The 13,228-nt window shown below is 33.8% G+C and overlaps 1 protein-coding gene across 1 annotated transcript in view; it reads right to left on the reverse strand.

The window, feature by feature from the left end:
- Positions 1–1,136: 1,136 nt before the first annotated feature.
- The window catches only part of LOC150090925 (galactosylceramide sulfotransferase-like), a 35,842-nt gene continuing 23,750 nt past the window's right edge, over positions 1,137–13,228 (reverse strand). Inside the window, exon 2 of the mRNA XM_090377854.1 lies at positions 1,137–2,277. Coding sequence (XP_090233980.1) covers positions 1,137–2,277 — 1,141 coding nt within the window. The remainder of the gene's footprint in view (positions 2,278–13,228) is intronic.

Genomic DNA, 13,228 nt, shown 5'->3' on the forward strand with positions numbered 1-13,228 from the left:
AATACTTTCATCAGACCTAATCAGAAAAAGATTTGTGAAAGCAGTGAAATTCGTTTGGGCATTTTTAAAGAGAATGTCCAACTACAAAACAAATCAGACAGATTATGAATGTATTACAGAAACAAATTATAAACTTTTCAGCTGGGATTCTCCGTGATTCGCGAAGATATTTTACAGATTGGAAGTGAACCTAAGTTGAACTTAACCATTACGATAAAACTTAAAAGAAAACAATTATAAAATTTATAAACTAATGGTATTTCTCTTGATTAAAGAATGTTGTTAACTTCTCCTGTTTCTCTTTGATAAAAGTAGTTTAAAAAACCTAATAATATTAAACCATAGTGGTGGTAACTATTTTCTATCTCTAAAACAATCAAAATTAATGTACAACTGTGCCGCTTGAGATCAGAGTAAAAGTAGTATCGCTGTCTTAAAAATACACTCCTTAGGAAGCATTCCATTTAAACTTAACTGAATTAATTTATTCAATTTATTTCTTGCCTGAAACTAGTAGTTCAAAATGTATCTGCTGCTAACCAAGCCTTCGTGATGTTCGAAGGTGGGGACTTCGAGTGCAAGCAGAAAAGTGAAGAATTTGCGTACAAGAAACATTTCATATATGTCGTTTAGTGATGCAGATATAAAAACAAGGTGGCAAATTGTATAAAACCATTTATATATGATGATTTCAAAAAAAAAAAAAAAAGATCCACTAACGATTAACGATTCATCGACATTTATAGGGCATAGGGAAGATTATATCCCCTATTTCCGCAAGGTTGTTTGGTACACAATCGAGAAATGAGGGGGAATGATAATTTCAAAAATGTCCCACATTAGCGATTCATTTCATTCACTTTTAAGATTTTTAGACAACGACATGGGGGAAGATAATCCTCTTCCCAAAAAAAAAAAAAAAAAAAAAAAAAAAAAAGTATAATAATATTTACAGTTTCATAATTTTTATTTTCAATTTCAGCTTTTCTTTGTATCCACTTCACTAAACGATATATATGAAAATATAATGTACGCAAAGTCCTCACCACTGTGATATCTAAACAGCGTATTTATTGTCAATCAGACTTTTTTTTTTTTTTTTTTCTTTTAATTAAATCACACGATGTAACAATATTTTAACGGGAACGATGAACATGATTTCGAGAACGCTTTAATCCAAATTTTCGTATTCGTTCCTTTTTCCGAAACTGTGTAAGGATTGGAAATATAGTTTCTTGCTTAGTAAAAATTCTATCCGTAAACATTAATTCAGACATAGTCATGTCGTTACACGTATCATTGATAACTGCTTGATTTTTCAGTAATGCCATCACTTTAGGGTTTGTGTAATGTTTGGGCCGATTCACTCGTGGCTGTAATTCTTCTTTATGAACGCATAAAGAGTACCAAGCTTCTGTTCTTTGTCTGATTTTTCTTTTTTCTATAGCCATCTTGATCACTCCAAAATCTTTTATTTTCTTTTGAAACCGCTTTAGGAAGTATGTATATAAGATGTAATCGGCTTTATTTAGTTCCTTTAAAATGCGATGCAGTTGAGAAGACAGCTTTTGTCGAAAATGAATATTTCGAGCATTTAGCTTAAAAGTTACGACGTCGTCAGTATTCCAACATAGCAAGTGTTTTAAAAGCACGAGAGATTCTCCCATTTGTTCTGCAATCATCACAAGGTCAAAAACGGAATCTATGTATGATACAAATTCCTTAACTGCAGTTTCATTTACAAATTTTTTGGGACTCAATCCAAGATCAAACATCATCTGGTTAATACCATACTTATCATGCTTACGCTTTCTAAGAAGCATCTGAATGTCAGTCACATTAAGAGCATCGAGCTGTTTTTTGTAAAGGGTTTGAAGATCATAGTAAGAATACAAAGACTCGAATAGCGACACCGGATTTCGAACAATAGTTATAAAGGCTGTATTTGTAGGCATTAGTTGTCGTATTTCGTTCGTATTTAGCCTACAGTGATGAGCAAGAATATTGTAGCTTGCATTGTAAATTTTGAGGTCTGGCACCATAGAACGCTTAAAAAGGGACGGATGACCGATGTAATTTGAAGTGCCAGGTAGGACGAAAGTCATGTTATGACGATAGCCATATCTCATCAAAACGTTTTGGATGCTTGAACTAGCACATTTATGAGTCTTCAAGAAAACGATATTCGTTCTGGGCCGGCAAGTACTTGACAGAAAATTCCTAACATTGAACACTTCGAAGAACATAGAAGCTGGTGAACTGTTTCCATTCATAAAACTGAAATGAGAATATTGAAAAACATTATTTAATACCCATTTCGAACTTAAAATATATGAATAAATATATAAAATTAATATTATGATATGCATAGTTCCAAAAGGCAAACAAATGGAATGTTATGAAAAGAAACTTGTTTCTTTGTGTGAACTCTCAGCATGGGGAATCCACTCACATAATTACAGGTACAAATTATTTTGCTATTTTTTTTTTTTTCAGTGGGGGTCGAATAATTCCTTCCACTAAAAGCTGGGGAAACAGTTAAAAAAATTAGCGAAGCTGGTATTTTGAAATCATTTCTATTTCCTTTCAGCATTATTTTTATGATTTAAAATTGTTTTTGCTATATCTAGTGTTTAAAATGACAATGCACAAAAAGAGCACAAAATTACAATTAAATGCACTTATTTTATCAAACGTATTCTATCTTCTTTCTCTCTCTCTCTGTGAAAATTCTTTCTTAACGGTTAAATTAACAAATGGCATTTTATTATGAAAGCAGCCTGTTGAATATTAGTAAAAGAAGCCTCCTCAACAATTCATGTTGAAGGAAATGGACCATAATCTGCCAGTGCGGGGTGGCAGATCGATTGTAGTCAGGGGCTTGAACCCCGGTCTACTCAAAGAGCGTGTGCTACTGCACTCCCGCTCCTGCCCACTCGGTTACGGAAGCCGTTAATTAGATTGGATTATTATTATTGTTGCTCTTGTATTATTTCTCCCTGATTGGGGGATTCCACTCCGTGACGGATACTGTTACCAAGTACACAGGGTGGTGGTTGTAATGTCTGGTGTTATTGTTGTTCGAGGACCTCTCTGACGATCCTACACGTGTTCAGGATTGCGACTTTCTGAAGTTCCTTGTAGGTGTTCTCTGGGAGACCTATTGCTGCTATGTAGGGTCTTTGGCACCCTACTGGTGTTTGACACGATGATCGGAATGGTATTTACTTCTTGCATATGCCACATCTCCTTGACCTCATGTCTCAGATTCGTGTACTTCCTAATTTTTTCCTCATGGGTTTTCTGGACATTGCTAGTGTTGGGCACCGCTATGTCAATCAGGTAGGCAGCCTTTTCCATCTTGTCCACAAGGGTTATGTCCGGTCTATTGTGCGGGATGGTCTTATCCGTTATTATGGCGCAGTCCCAGTACAGCTTGTGAGTTGGGGTCTCTAGTACTGCCTAGGGTTTGTACTTGTAGTATGGTACTTTTATTATTATTATTATTATTATTATTATTATTATTATTAGCCATATGGTGCAAGGAAGCCTGAGGCTTATGCTGCACCAGCCAAAAAAAAAAAAAAAAAAGTTCCTAGGCTACCCTGAGAGAGAGAGAGAGAAAGGAATCACCAAGAAAGAGAAGAATGATGATATCCAGCTCAGGACCCTGGGTGTGCCAAGCTCATACTCACCAGATGTGAGCCCCTGGGGGGATTTGCATGTGATCTTAGTTTTTGAAGAAGTTCCAGAAATTTACATAGACTTACTTGTTCTTAGAAGAATTAATTTAAGATGAATGAATTTAAACACCTTTATTACTTTTACATTTATTCCGTCCAGAATGAATGACCACGATTTAATAAACTCACCTAGTGCATTTAAGTCCATATTCTTGAACGTGTGATGTTTTGCATGGCAGGCAGTGACTTTTCAATTAGTGGGTACAAGTTAATAGCCTCTTTTTACTATCTGAGAGATAAAGCTGAGAAAATTGCATGGTTACGCATGCAAGATTCTGGTTATTCTATCTTAATAGCAGCATACAACTGCTCATATCATGCATTTATTCCCATAAATACTCAGTGATAGCAGGTTCACTATAATCAGCTTCAGTAATAGCATTACTACTGTATGTTCCTTCGGCCACTAACCTACTTTCTATTTCACCATAGTAAAGTCTCCACAATCTTGGAATTTAATCTCATAAACTTAAAAAAAAATTTTTGATCTTACGCATCCAAATGACTTGAGGGGAAAAGCCTCATGCACTTTGTGTATAGTTTATTTTAAATGGGGAATGATAGGCATTTTAAATAAAACGCAGCAGCTACTTAAAAAAGAATTCTTTATATGTGTCCACTGATCATTTCAGAAAAAAATAAATAAATAAAGGAGTATATCGCATAAAAAATATAGAATCAATTGATTTAAAAAAAGAAGTGCTGCTTAATTACACTGTCCTTAATCTTATGAAAAACTGAAACGCAAAATCAGATGTGTGTCAACCGAAAGATCGAGATCAAATTTACTCTGAATTAAATAATCAGATAACTCACTCTGAAATTAGTTTCTGCCAGCGAACAGATTATCTACGGGATTTTCCAAATTTTGACGCTAAAATTATGCTCGGTGACGCATTTTAGTTCTTAATGGTCAAAATCATAAAGTCAAAATCCTTACGGTCATATACGCTATCGCTAACTAATTGGTAAAAAAAAAAAAAAAAAAAAAAAAAGAAAAGAAAAAAATATATATCCAGTACGGTTTTAATAAATAGCTGAAAACTCGTGCCCTGCACAAGCAGTACTGTATTTGTAAAGTATATTTATTTTAATATAATGAAGTAAATCTGTCATTAGAAAAATCAGATATAAATATTTTTATGTGAAGAACGAATGATATCTTCAAAGAACCTGTGTATTAGAATGTATGAGGTTCAGTAAAGTCGTTTGTGAAGTGGAAAGGGAGCAAATGCAATCAGAAGCAGTTACATACTATACAAGTATGTAACTGCTTCTGATTAGTTACATATTATACAAGTATGTAACTGATTCCGATTATCACACCTAAGGAAGCATTCCATGAAAATGGAAATGGCCAAAGACTTTATTTGTACCTACGAACAATACGTTTTTATTTCTGTATGTGTTCAAAGCGACTTTAAAGAATAAATTATTTTAGTACTGCAAAAACATCTCTTCTATAATCATTGAATTCTATATTTTCAAGCATCTAAGATTATATGACTTTAAAAATAACTATGACGTTTTTAAGGGTAAAAATAATAAAATAATACAAGGAATAAGCAGACACATAACCAGTATCGCATATTTCTTTCTTTATTTATTTCCTGAAAATCAATGGACATATAAAAACTATTTCTTTTTTCAAGCAGCTGTTGCTATTTTTTTAAAATGTATACCATATTTTCTCCATTTAAAATAAATTATGTACAATATGCAATTACGTTTTATGGCCTTAATAGTTCCTTAGGTGGCGTCACAGAGGTAAGATGCTTTGTGGGTAGGCGTAATATTAAGAAATATTGAAAGTAACTTACTATTTCTAAAATAATCGAAGAGTTGCTTTGAGGAAAAAAGTAAGTTACCTAAACTTTTGTTTCGATTAAAGAATAAAATCGCGGAGAAAACATTCGCAAAACGTACGATTTTTAGACTCATTAGTAATAAATTTTAAACGCTAACAGGTGAAGCGACTTCAAAGTAGGGTTATAAAGTAACAAACTTGGGTTAAATTTCACAAGCTGGTACCCTTCCGGTTGATCTATTATTTCTAACTTTGGGAACAGATTATGATCGCAGTTTTTAAATTATCAAATTTAATTAATATTTTAGATTTAGACCCTTTTACTGGTTGTAATTATTTTATTAATTTTTATTTATTTTCATAAATGATTGTTTTCTTTTTCATTTGGAATTTTATATGTATTGCTTTTATTTTCATTTGGAATTTTATATGTATTGCTTTTATTTTCATTTATTTATTATTTTTATTGTCATTTATTTATTATTTTTATTGTCATTTATTTATTATTTTTATTTCCATTTATTCATTATTTTTATTTTCATGTATTCATCGTTGTTACTTATATTTATGCTCTTATTGGTGTTTTATTCATATTAATATAATTACCTTTATATAATTACGTTTGCATTGTATAATAACCTTTTCCAACCGATTATAATAATATGCTTATATTCGGTCGGTATTTATGTTTGACTGTTTTTTAATTTAATGTATGCTTTTTTTTTTTTTTTTTTTTAATCTTGATTTGAATGTTTCTGTTTGATATTTTATAACATTTTGAAAAATTCTTTGCATAATTTATACTTCACTATTTGTTTTATTATTATTTTTTTGCTCACTGGGAATCATCTAATATTATGTGAAATACATATAAAATAAAAATATATAAAAAAGAAAGATAGACAAAGGGGAACATAATATCAAAAAGTAGCATTTTATCGTTTTTATCTTTATATAGTTTTATTATGCGGCGTATTTTATTTTGATTTTTAATGTTTATTACATTTTAAAATAGAACCTTCGTATTTTTTTATGGTGTTATGTCGCAATTTTTTTTTTTTTTTAAATGAGCATAATATTTTAAGCTCCAGAGGCCTTTCTAGAGAGTTGAAAATATTGATGAGTGTGTTATAAGTGTATCACAGTAAGGAAGTAAAGTTTACTGGGGGAAAACAGTAAAAGGTACAGTTTTCTCTTGCGTGTTCAACTGACTTTTTTAATCTCTAGGAACTGTTTTATCCATTATTTTTCTGTAATTTAGGAAATAGCTTCATTACTTTTAATTAAATAATTATAATGATACAGTGCCACTTCTCTTCCCTTCTCTTCTCTTATCCACATCCGATAGTTTTGAACTATCGTATAGTTTTGTCAAGACTTATAAGTGCCTGAATCCAAAAAAAAAAAAACAAAAAAAAACAAAAAAAAAAAAATTGCATGATCCTCCTCAAACATGCAGGTAGGATTTAAATTGAGGAGGAGCAGGCTGAGGATCAGCGCCACTTCTTTAACTTAACGAAAGAGAGCAAATATATTTTTTTTCTTTATGATCTTAGTGGTTAATATAATAACTTTAATTAAGTTTACTTTTGCATTGTATAATTAGCTTTTAGCATTAGCATTAATAGGGGCTTATGATGCAAGAAAGCAAGCTTATATACAGCATCAGCCAAAAAAAAAAAAAAAAAAAAAAACCTTTCCCATTTCATCCATCCATTCACTCCAAATGTTTGTCTAGTTCTCCCTTGAATTTATTTAAGCTGTCAACTTCCACAACGACAAATGGAAGTTTGTTCCACTAATCAACCATCCATTGGCTAAAGGCACATTTCTGCACATTATTCTATAACTGTCTTTCCTCGAGATTTCAATTTATGTTCCCTCAGGCGATTAATCTGGCAAGGGGAAGAATCCCATCAGCATTGAGCATGCTCTAATCATTCAATGCCTTATACACCTCAGTCAGATCACTTTGCAGGTGCCTAGACTCCAGACGCTGCAATCTGCAGAACTTAAGCCTTTCTTCTAAGTGCAACCCTTTGTTCCCCTCAGCAATCTCGTAGCCCTTCTCTGTACTCGTTCCAACAGTTCTACAACCTTCCTAAAATGAGGCCTCCAGACATTAGTACTAGTATTAGTATTAATAATGGCCATATGGTGAAAGGAAGCCTAAGGCTTATGCTGCACCAGCCAAAAAAAAAAAAAATTTCTGAGTCTCCCTCAGAGAGAGAGAGAGAGAGAGAGAGGATCCTGTTGCAGTAGCTTAATGTCATTAACAACGCTGCCAACCTTCGTATCGTATGCAAACTTGGACATTAAACCTGATATACCTTCATCAATATCAATAAATACAGAAAACAACAATGGGCCCAACACAGAGCCCTGGGGGAGTCAACTTTATACAGTAGTATTCCATGTGCAACAGTATCAAAAGCTTTCCTAAAATCCAAGTATATGATATCAAAATTATTTTTTGCATCCAGTTTCTTTGTGAACACATCATACTATCCAACCAAACTGGTCAGACAAGTCTTCCCACAAAATCATGCTGTGTCTGAACTATAACTGCAGTCTTGTCTAGGTGATCCTGCAGTGCTTCTTTAACCAGTGCTTCCATTAATTTCCCCCCCCGAACAGAAGTTAAACTAAAAGGTCTGTAATTACTGGTGTCACCATTTGTGAATTGGGGATACATTTACACATCTCTAGTCCATGGGGACCTCCCCTGAGTCCAGGGAAGCTCTCATAATTATGAAGCCAAGGGTTTCCGTACTTTCTTTGCTGCCTCCTTTAATATCAAGGGTTTAGTGTCGAAGAACGTTAACTACAAAATTGCATTTTTCTTTTGAGACAACTTTAGTTTTACTTTATACAAATAACAATGCCTATCAAGTCATTGGACTATATCTCTCTAGTACTTTATAAGTTATCTCAAGCAGTAAGTACATTTCCGGTAAATTAAGAAAATGTCAAATAACGTTTTTTTTGTTTAATCACAAAAATATAAACTACAAAATGATTTTGTAGTTAATGTTGTTTGACACTAAACCCTCGATATAACTGGATAGATCCCATCCACTCCAGGTGATTTTCTTATGTTTAATATCAAGCTAAACGATTTTGTTATTACAAAATCGTTTAGCTTCCTACCAGAGTTTGATAAACTTCTGGCATTCCCTCCCTGAATATCTCCTCATGTGTGAATGTAGATGCAAAATACTCATTCAGTTTGTCAGCTACCCTAGTGGACCAATCTGATTCATCCCCTTCCTTCTAGAGTTTACATAAGTAAAGAATTCTTTGCTGTTTTCCTTTGCATCTTTTGCCAAGAATTTCTTGTAATCTGCCTTCGCCTGTCTGACCCCCTTTGTGACGTGATTAAAGAGTAGCTTATATCCACCGTAGGCTTCTGTGTCATCTGATAGTTTATATGCATCCTCATGCATTCTTCGTCTCTGCCACGAGTCTCATTAGTTCATCTGACATCCATTTAGGCTTCAATTTTGAATATATCTTAGTTGGTTCCGAGATTAATTCTTTGAATTCTTCCCATTTAGAATTTGCATTTGGCAACGCCATCAGTTGATCCCACCGTATAGAATTTAAAAACTGTCTGAGACCACTGTAGTCACCTTTACGAAAGCAAAAACTCTTCCCATTATCCCCGATGATAGTTACATCTTTGAGTAAATCCCACATCAGTACACTGTGATCACTGCCGCCTTTATCTGCAGATTCTTAATGCATGAAGAATCACTGCTGATAATCAGATCAAGAGTATTATTCCCGCTGGTTGCCTCTCGAGCATGCTACTGTAGAAACAATCATCCAATAAAACCACAAAAGCCTTGCTAGCGAGCAAGTGACCAATCCACAAGTTCCAGTCAATGTCTGGGAAGTTAAAATCCTCCATTATAATACAGTCTGATATACACACCCACTCTATTTCCTTGTGCAGTTGTTCATTGTACTTATCAGTCATTTGGCCTATAACACACTTCTGTTCTTAATGTTGCTTTCCCAATGCTCATTTCACATCAAACTGACTCAACATTGCATTGCCCACCTGATGCACTTCCTTAGATTTTTATATTTCTTAATTAACAGTCATAACCTCTCCTCCCTTCCTATCCCGTCTATACTTTCTGTGCACATTGTACTCCTCAAATTCAAATTCTGCATTTCTTATATCTGTGTGACACTGCTTTTCTGATATCCCAACAATATCTGCCTTTGATGTTTTGACCAGCACCTCTAATTTATCAAATTTATTCACTAAACTCTTAGCATTGGTGTACATGCAAGTATACATGCACTTGTTCTTATTCTTAGTTACCCTAACACAGCCCATGTATTTACTTGTACCCCGATGACTTCCAGCAGTTCTCGAAATCCCCAGCACCTTGTTTTCCAGGCTGCTGCTCCAATAGGTTTCCAACAGATTATAACGTGTTTATACTGTATTCGGTACACATATAATTTTGCCTTGTAGTTTTGGGACGGAGTCAAAAATCCTTAGTTCTTCCCCTGGGTGTGCCCCTGTTCCCCCTCCTCCAATTTTTTTTTTTTTTTTTTTTTGTCATGTTAGCTGGCAAGTCGATGGTTATATTGTACTGTACAATATAACCAATTGGAAACCCGAGTTTTTGGGGTTATAAAAAAAAAAACACCATTATACCCCCCCCTTCCCCGAAGATAATTTGTTGTTGGGTTTTAGGATCTTCGACTGAGGCCATGTTGCTCCGTTTATATTATCTGTAAATTGCGTGTGTTCTGAGGTCGATTTTCTGTTTGCTGGACGAAAAACCCGAATTTCCTGGAGAAAAAAACCATGCCACCTTCGCCTGAGACCGACTAACTCAGCCACGTTGTAAAAAATACCCATAGAAATTCCTCTTGTCACTGATTGGATTCGAACTCAGGTATTTTGCACGCGGTGTGGGGGAGGACGGCGGTCCTACCAACTGTGCTACCCACAAGGGCTCCCATAGAAGATAACTAAATTGGAAAAAAAAAGTGTAAAAAAAAAGAAAAACCCTCATGAAAGTTCCTCCCGCCTTTGAAGTGATTTAAATCCAAGACTTTTCCACTCAGTATGGAAAGATGACGATGGTTACCATCGTGTTTGTCGTGAGGGCTCCATTGATACTATTCCATCTTTTGCCGCTGAAATCTAACTCCTGAATGCCGTCGCTTTCGGGCTTCCATGTTAGAATGGCCCTGATTACCGAAAATGATATCCAAAAATAATTTTATTAGATGTAATAACAAAAGTTCATTAATCGACAGTTTTTCTAAATTAAGATATACCTGTAATATTCGTTTCCGCACAGAATGTAAACAACCATCACTCCAATTGAGACGAACAGCAAGCAGCGACAAGATCGTTTATCACATGAAAACAAACGTCTTCGAAGAGATTTTCTTAATGGCATGGATATTGCAGGATATCAGCACAGGACAGTCAGCACAAAAAATCTCCTAAGGAAAAAACTACTAGTTGATCAGAGATACAGTCAGTTTCTGAAAATGAAAAGAAGTTTCATTAATTAGGAAATTAAAAATGTAGACTAAAATATAATTATTGAAATTCTTTTAAATAATTTTTATGAACATGATTATTACGAATTTTTAAGTGAAACTAAAATTTAAACGTATTTCATGATAATTAACAACTAATTAAAAAAATCATTATGAGGCTTACTGAAGGGTGGTCATATAATTCTTATAGGAAACTGTCTAGAGTATAACCTCAAAAATCCAGAACTTTTTGAATATTTCTCCGAGCGTAATCGATCATACAAGGGCGGAGAGAAAATAGGCTGGCTGGACTTACAAAAGCGCGCCGAATATATGGATTATTTTCATTAATAATTTCCAAATACCAATTTCTGTTTTACATATTTCAACATTGAAAATTCTTATATATTTGCAACGTATAATCATTTTGGACGACATTCAATAATAATTCCTTCGCAGTATAATACTTATTAGTAGTTACATACTGTATTTATTTTTCAAGGCGATTCGATTTCTGAAATATCTTACTATTTCTACCTCATATTAAAAAAATAACATACGAGTATTTGACAGTTGCAACACTCATACCGAAGGCAACATCGAACCTGCGACCTTTATTTCTTGACCAACTACGTTACCTACTGGACCAATCCAATAGTACTGGTTAACATTTTGGCTTAATGTTGGAAACCATGTCTGTAGAAATCATAGGGTCAGAGCTACTGTATTGTATAATAAAAATAATTACTATACTCCTGAATACTTTTAGGCTATATGCATAACCTTCAAAAAACAGAAATTTTCAAAAATCAAGAACGTGCTATGTCACTGATGATGCCAGATGCATGGGGTTCTACTGTAATCTATGTAATTATTTCTAAATTTGATAGTTTAAACCAGAGCTATGATGCTCAATACGTTCTACGTTTGTTTTCAATTTATTTTAATTATTTTGCGTTAATATTTTATTCGTTTTAATTGGCGAGGGTTATACGGAAGTGTTCTACGTATCATATCAAGGTAAACTTCTATTATTCTTTTACAAATTTTTTCAAAAAAAAATTATAAGAAAAATTATCAGCTTGCATTGAGAGTGTAAATGAAATGCTTAATTTTGATATATCATTTTCTCTATACTTACTTTACTCATGAAGAAAAAAAAAATCTTTAAAAACTTACTGAAGCTTTCTCCATCATCAACTCTATGATTTACTTCTCTAGACAGAAACGCATAGATAATAGTCCATTTGTTTCCGGTGGACCAACACTATCAGAATTCTGTTGAAATTTCTGAAATGCAGTGTGATTGAGTCATCTCATACGATTGAGTAAATCTGCTTCATGAAGATATGCCCTGAACGTCATATACAATAGATCTGTTTATTTGGAAGGCATTATTGAAGAGATAAATCTGTATTCTTGCTGCTACCAAACTTTCTAGTACTCTGATGGATCTGTCGTTATCAATCTATCTGTCTATATATGTATGTATGTATAACCGTTCAAAATCACGTGATTGTGAATTATTAACCATATGCATAGCTTTGTAGTCCCATACCAATGAATTTCAGGCTATTTTTGGTTGCCTAAACAGCAGCCGTGACTTTTGAAACACGAGTACCGATAATGATTCTTTCTACCTCAATTAAATGCCCAGCCTGACAGACATGGTCGACTAATCTTGAAGCTGTCTGGTTATTGATATACCGTGTTTGCCAATAGATCGTGAAGTGAACATGCAGAGCTTTTCCATGTATGATATGTGACCCGACTATTATATTTTATGCTGTTTCGCAGCTCAAGTTCCGAAACTTTTTTAAGTACATAATTAATTGTAACATTTCTTCATTTATATAGATGAACACTGTTTAAGAATACTTTTTGCTAAATTCTTGGGTGAAATTAGTTCTTATAATTAGTATACAAACCTTAAGTTACAGCCAAGTTTCTTTTATTATCTTTTAAGCGTTAACTGTTGTTTAGATGTTAAAATAATGATACACTGTATCAAAGTAACAAGTCATGATACGTTAGTGCAGCGTTTCTCAAACTGTAGGGGAGCGACTCCCCGGGAGTCGCAGCTGGATATGGTTGAATGTGCAATGTACAAAAAATCATCTTCGTTCATAGTAAAAATGAGGGTTAAAATCAGATATGT

The sequence above is a fragment of the Mastigoproctus giganteus genome, chromosome 1, assembly GCF_048544385.1.
Source record: "Mastigoproctus giganteus isolate SK-2022 chromosome 1, ASM4854438v1, whole genome shotgun sequence".
Taxonomy (NCBI): domain Eukaryota; kingdom Metazoa; phylum Arthropoda; class Arachnida; order Uropygi; family Thelyphonidae; genus Mastigoproctus; species Mastigoproctus giganteus.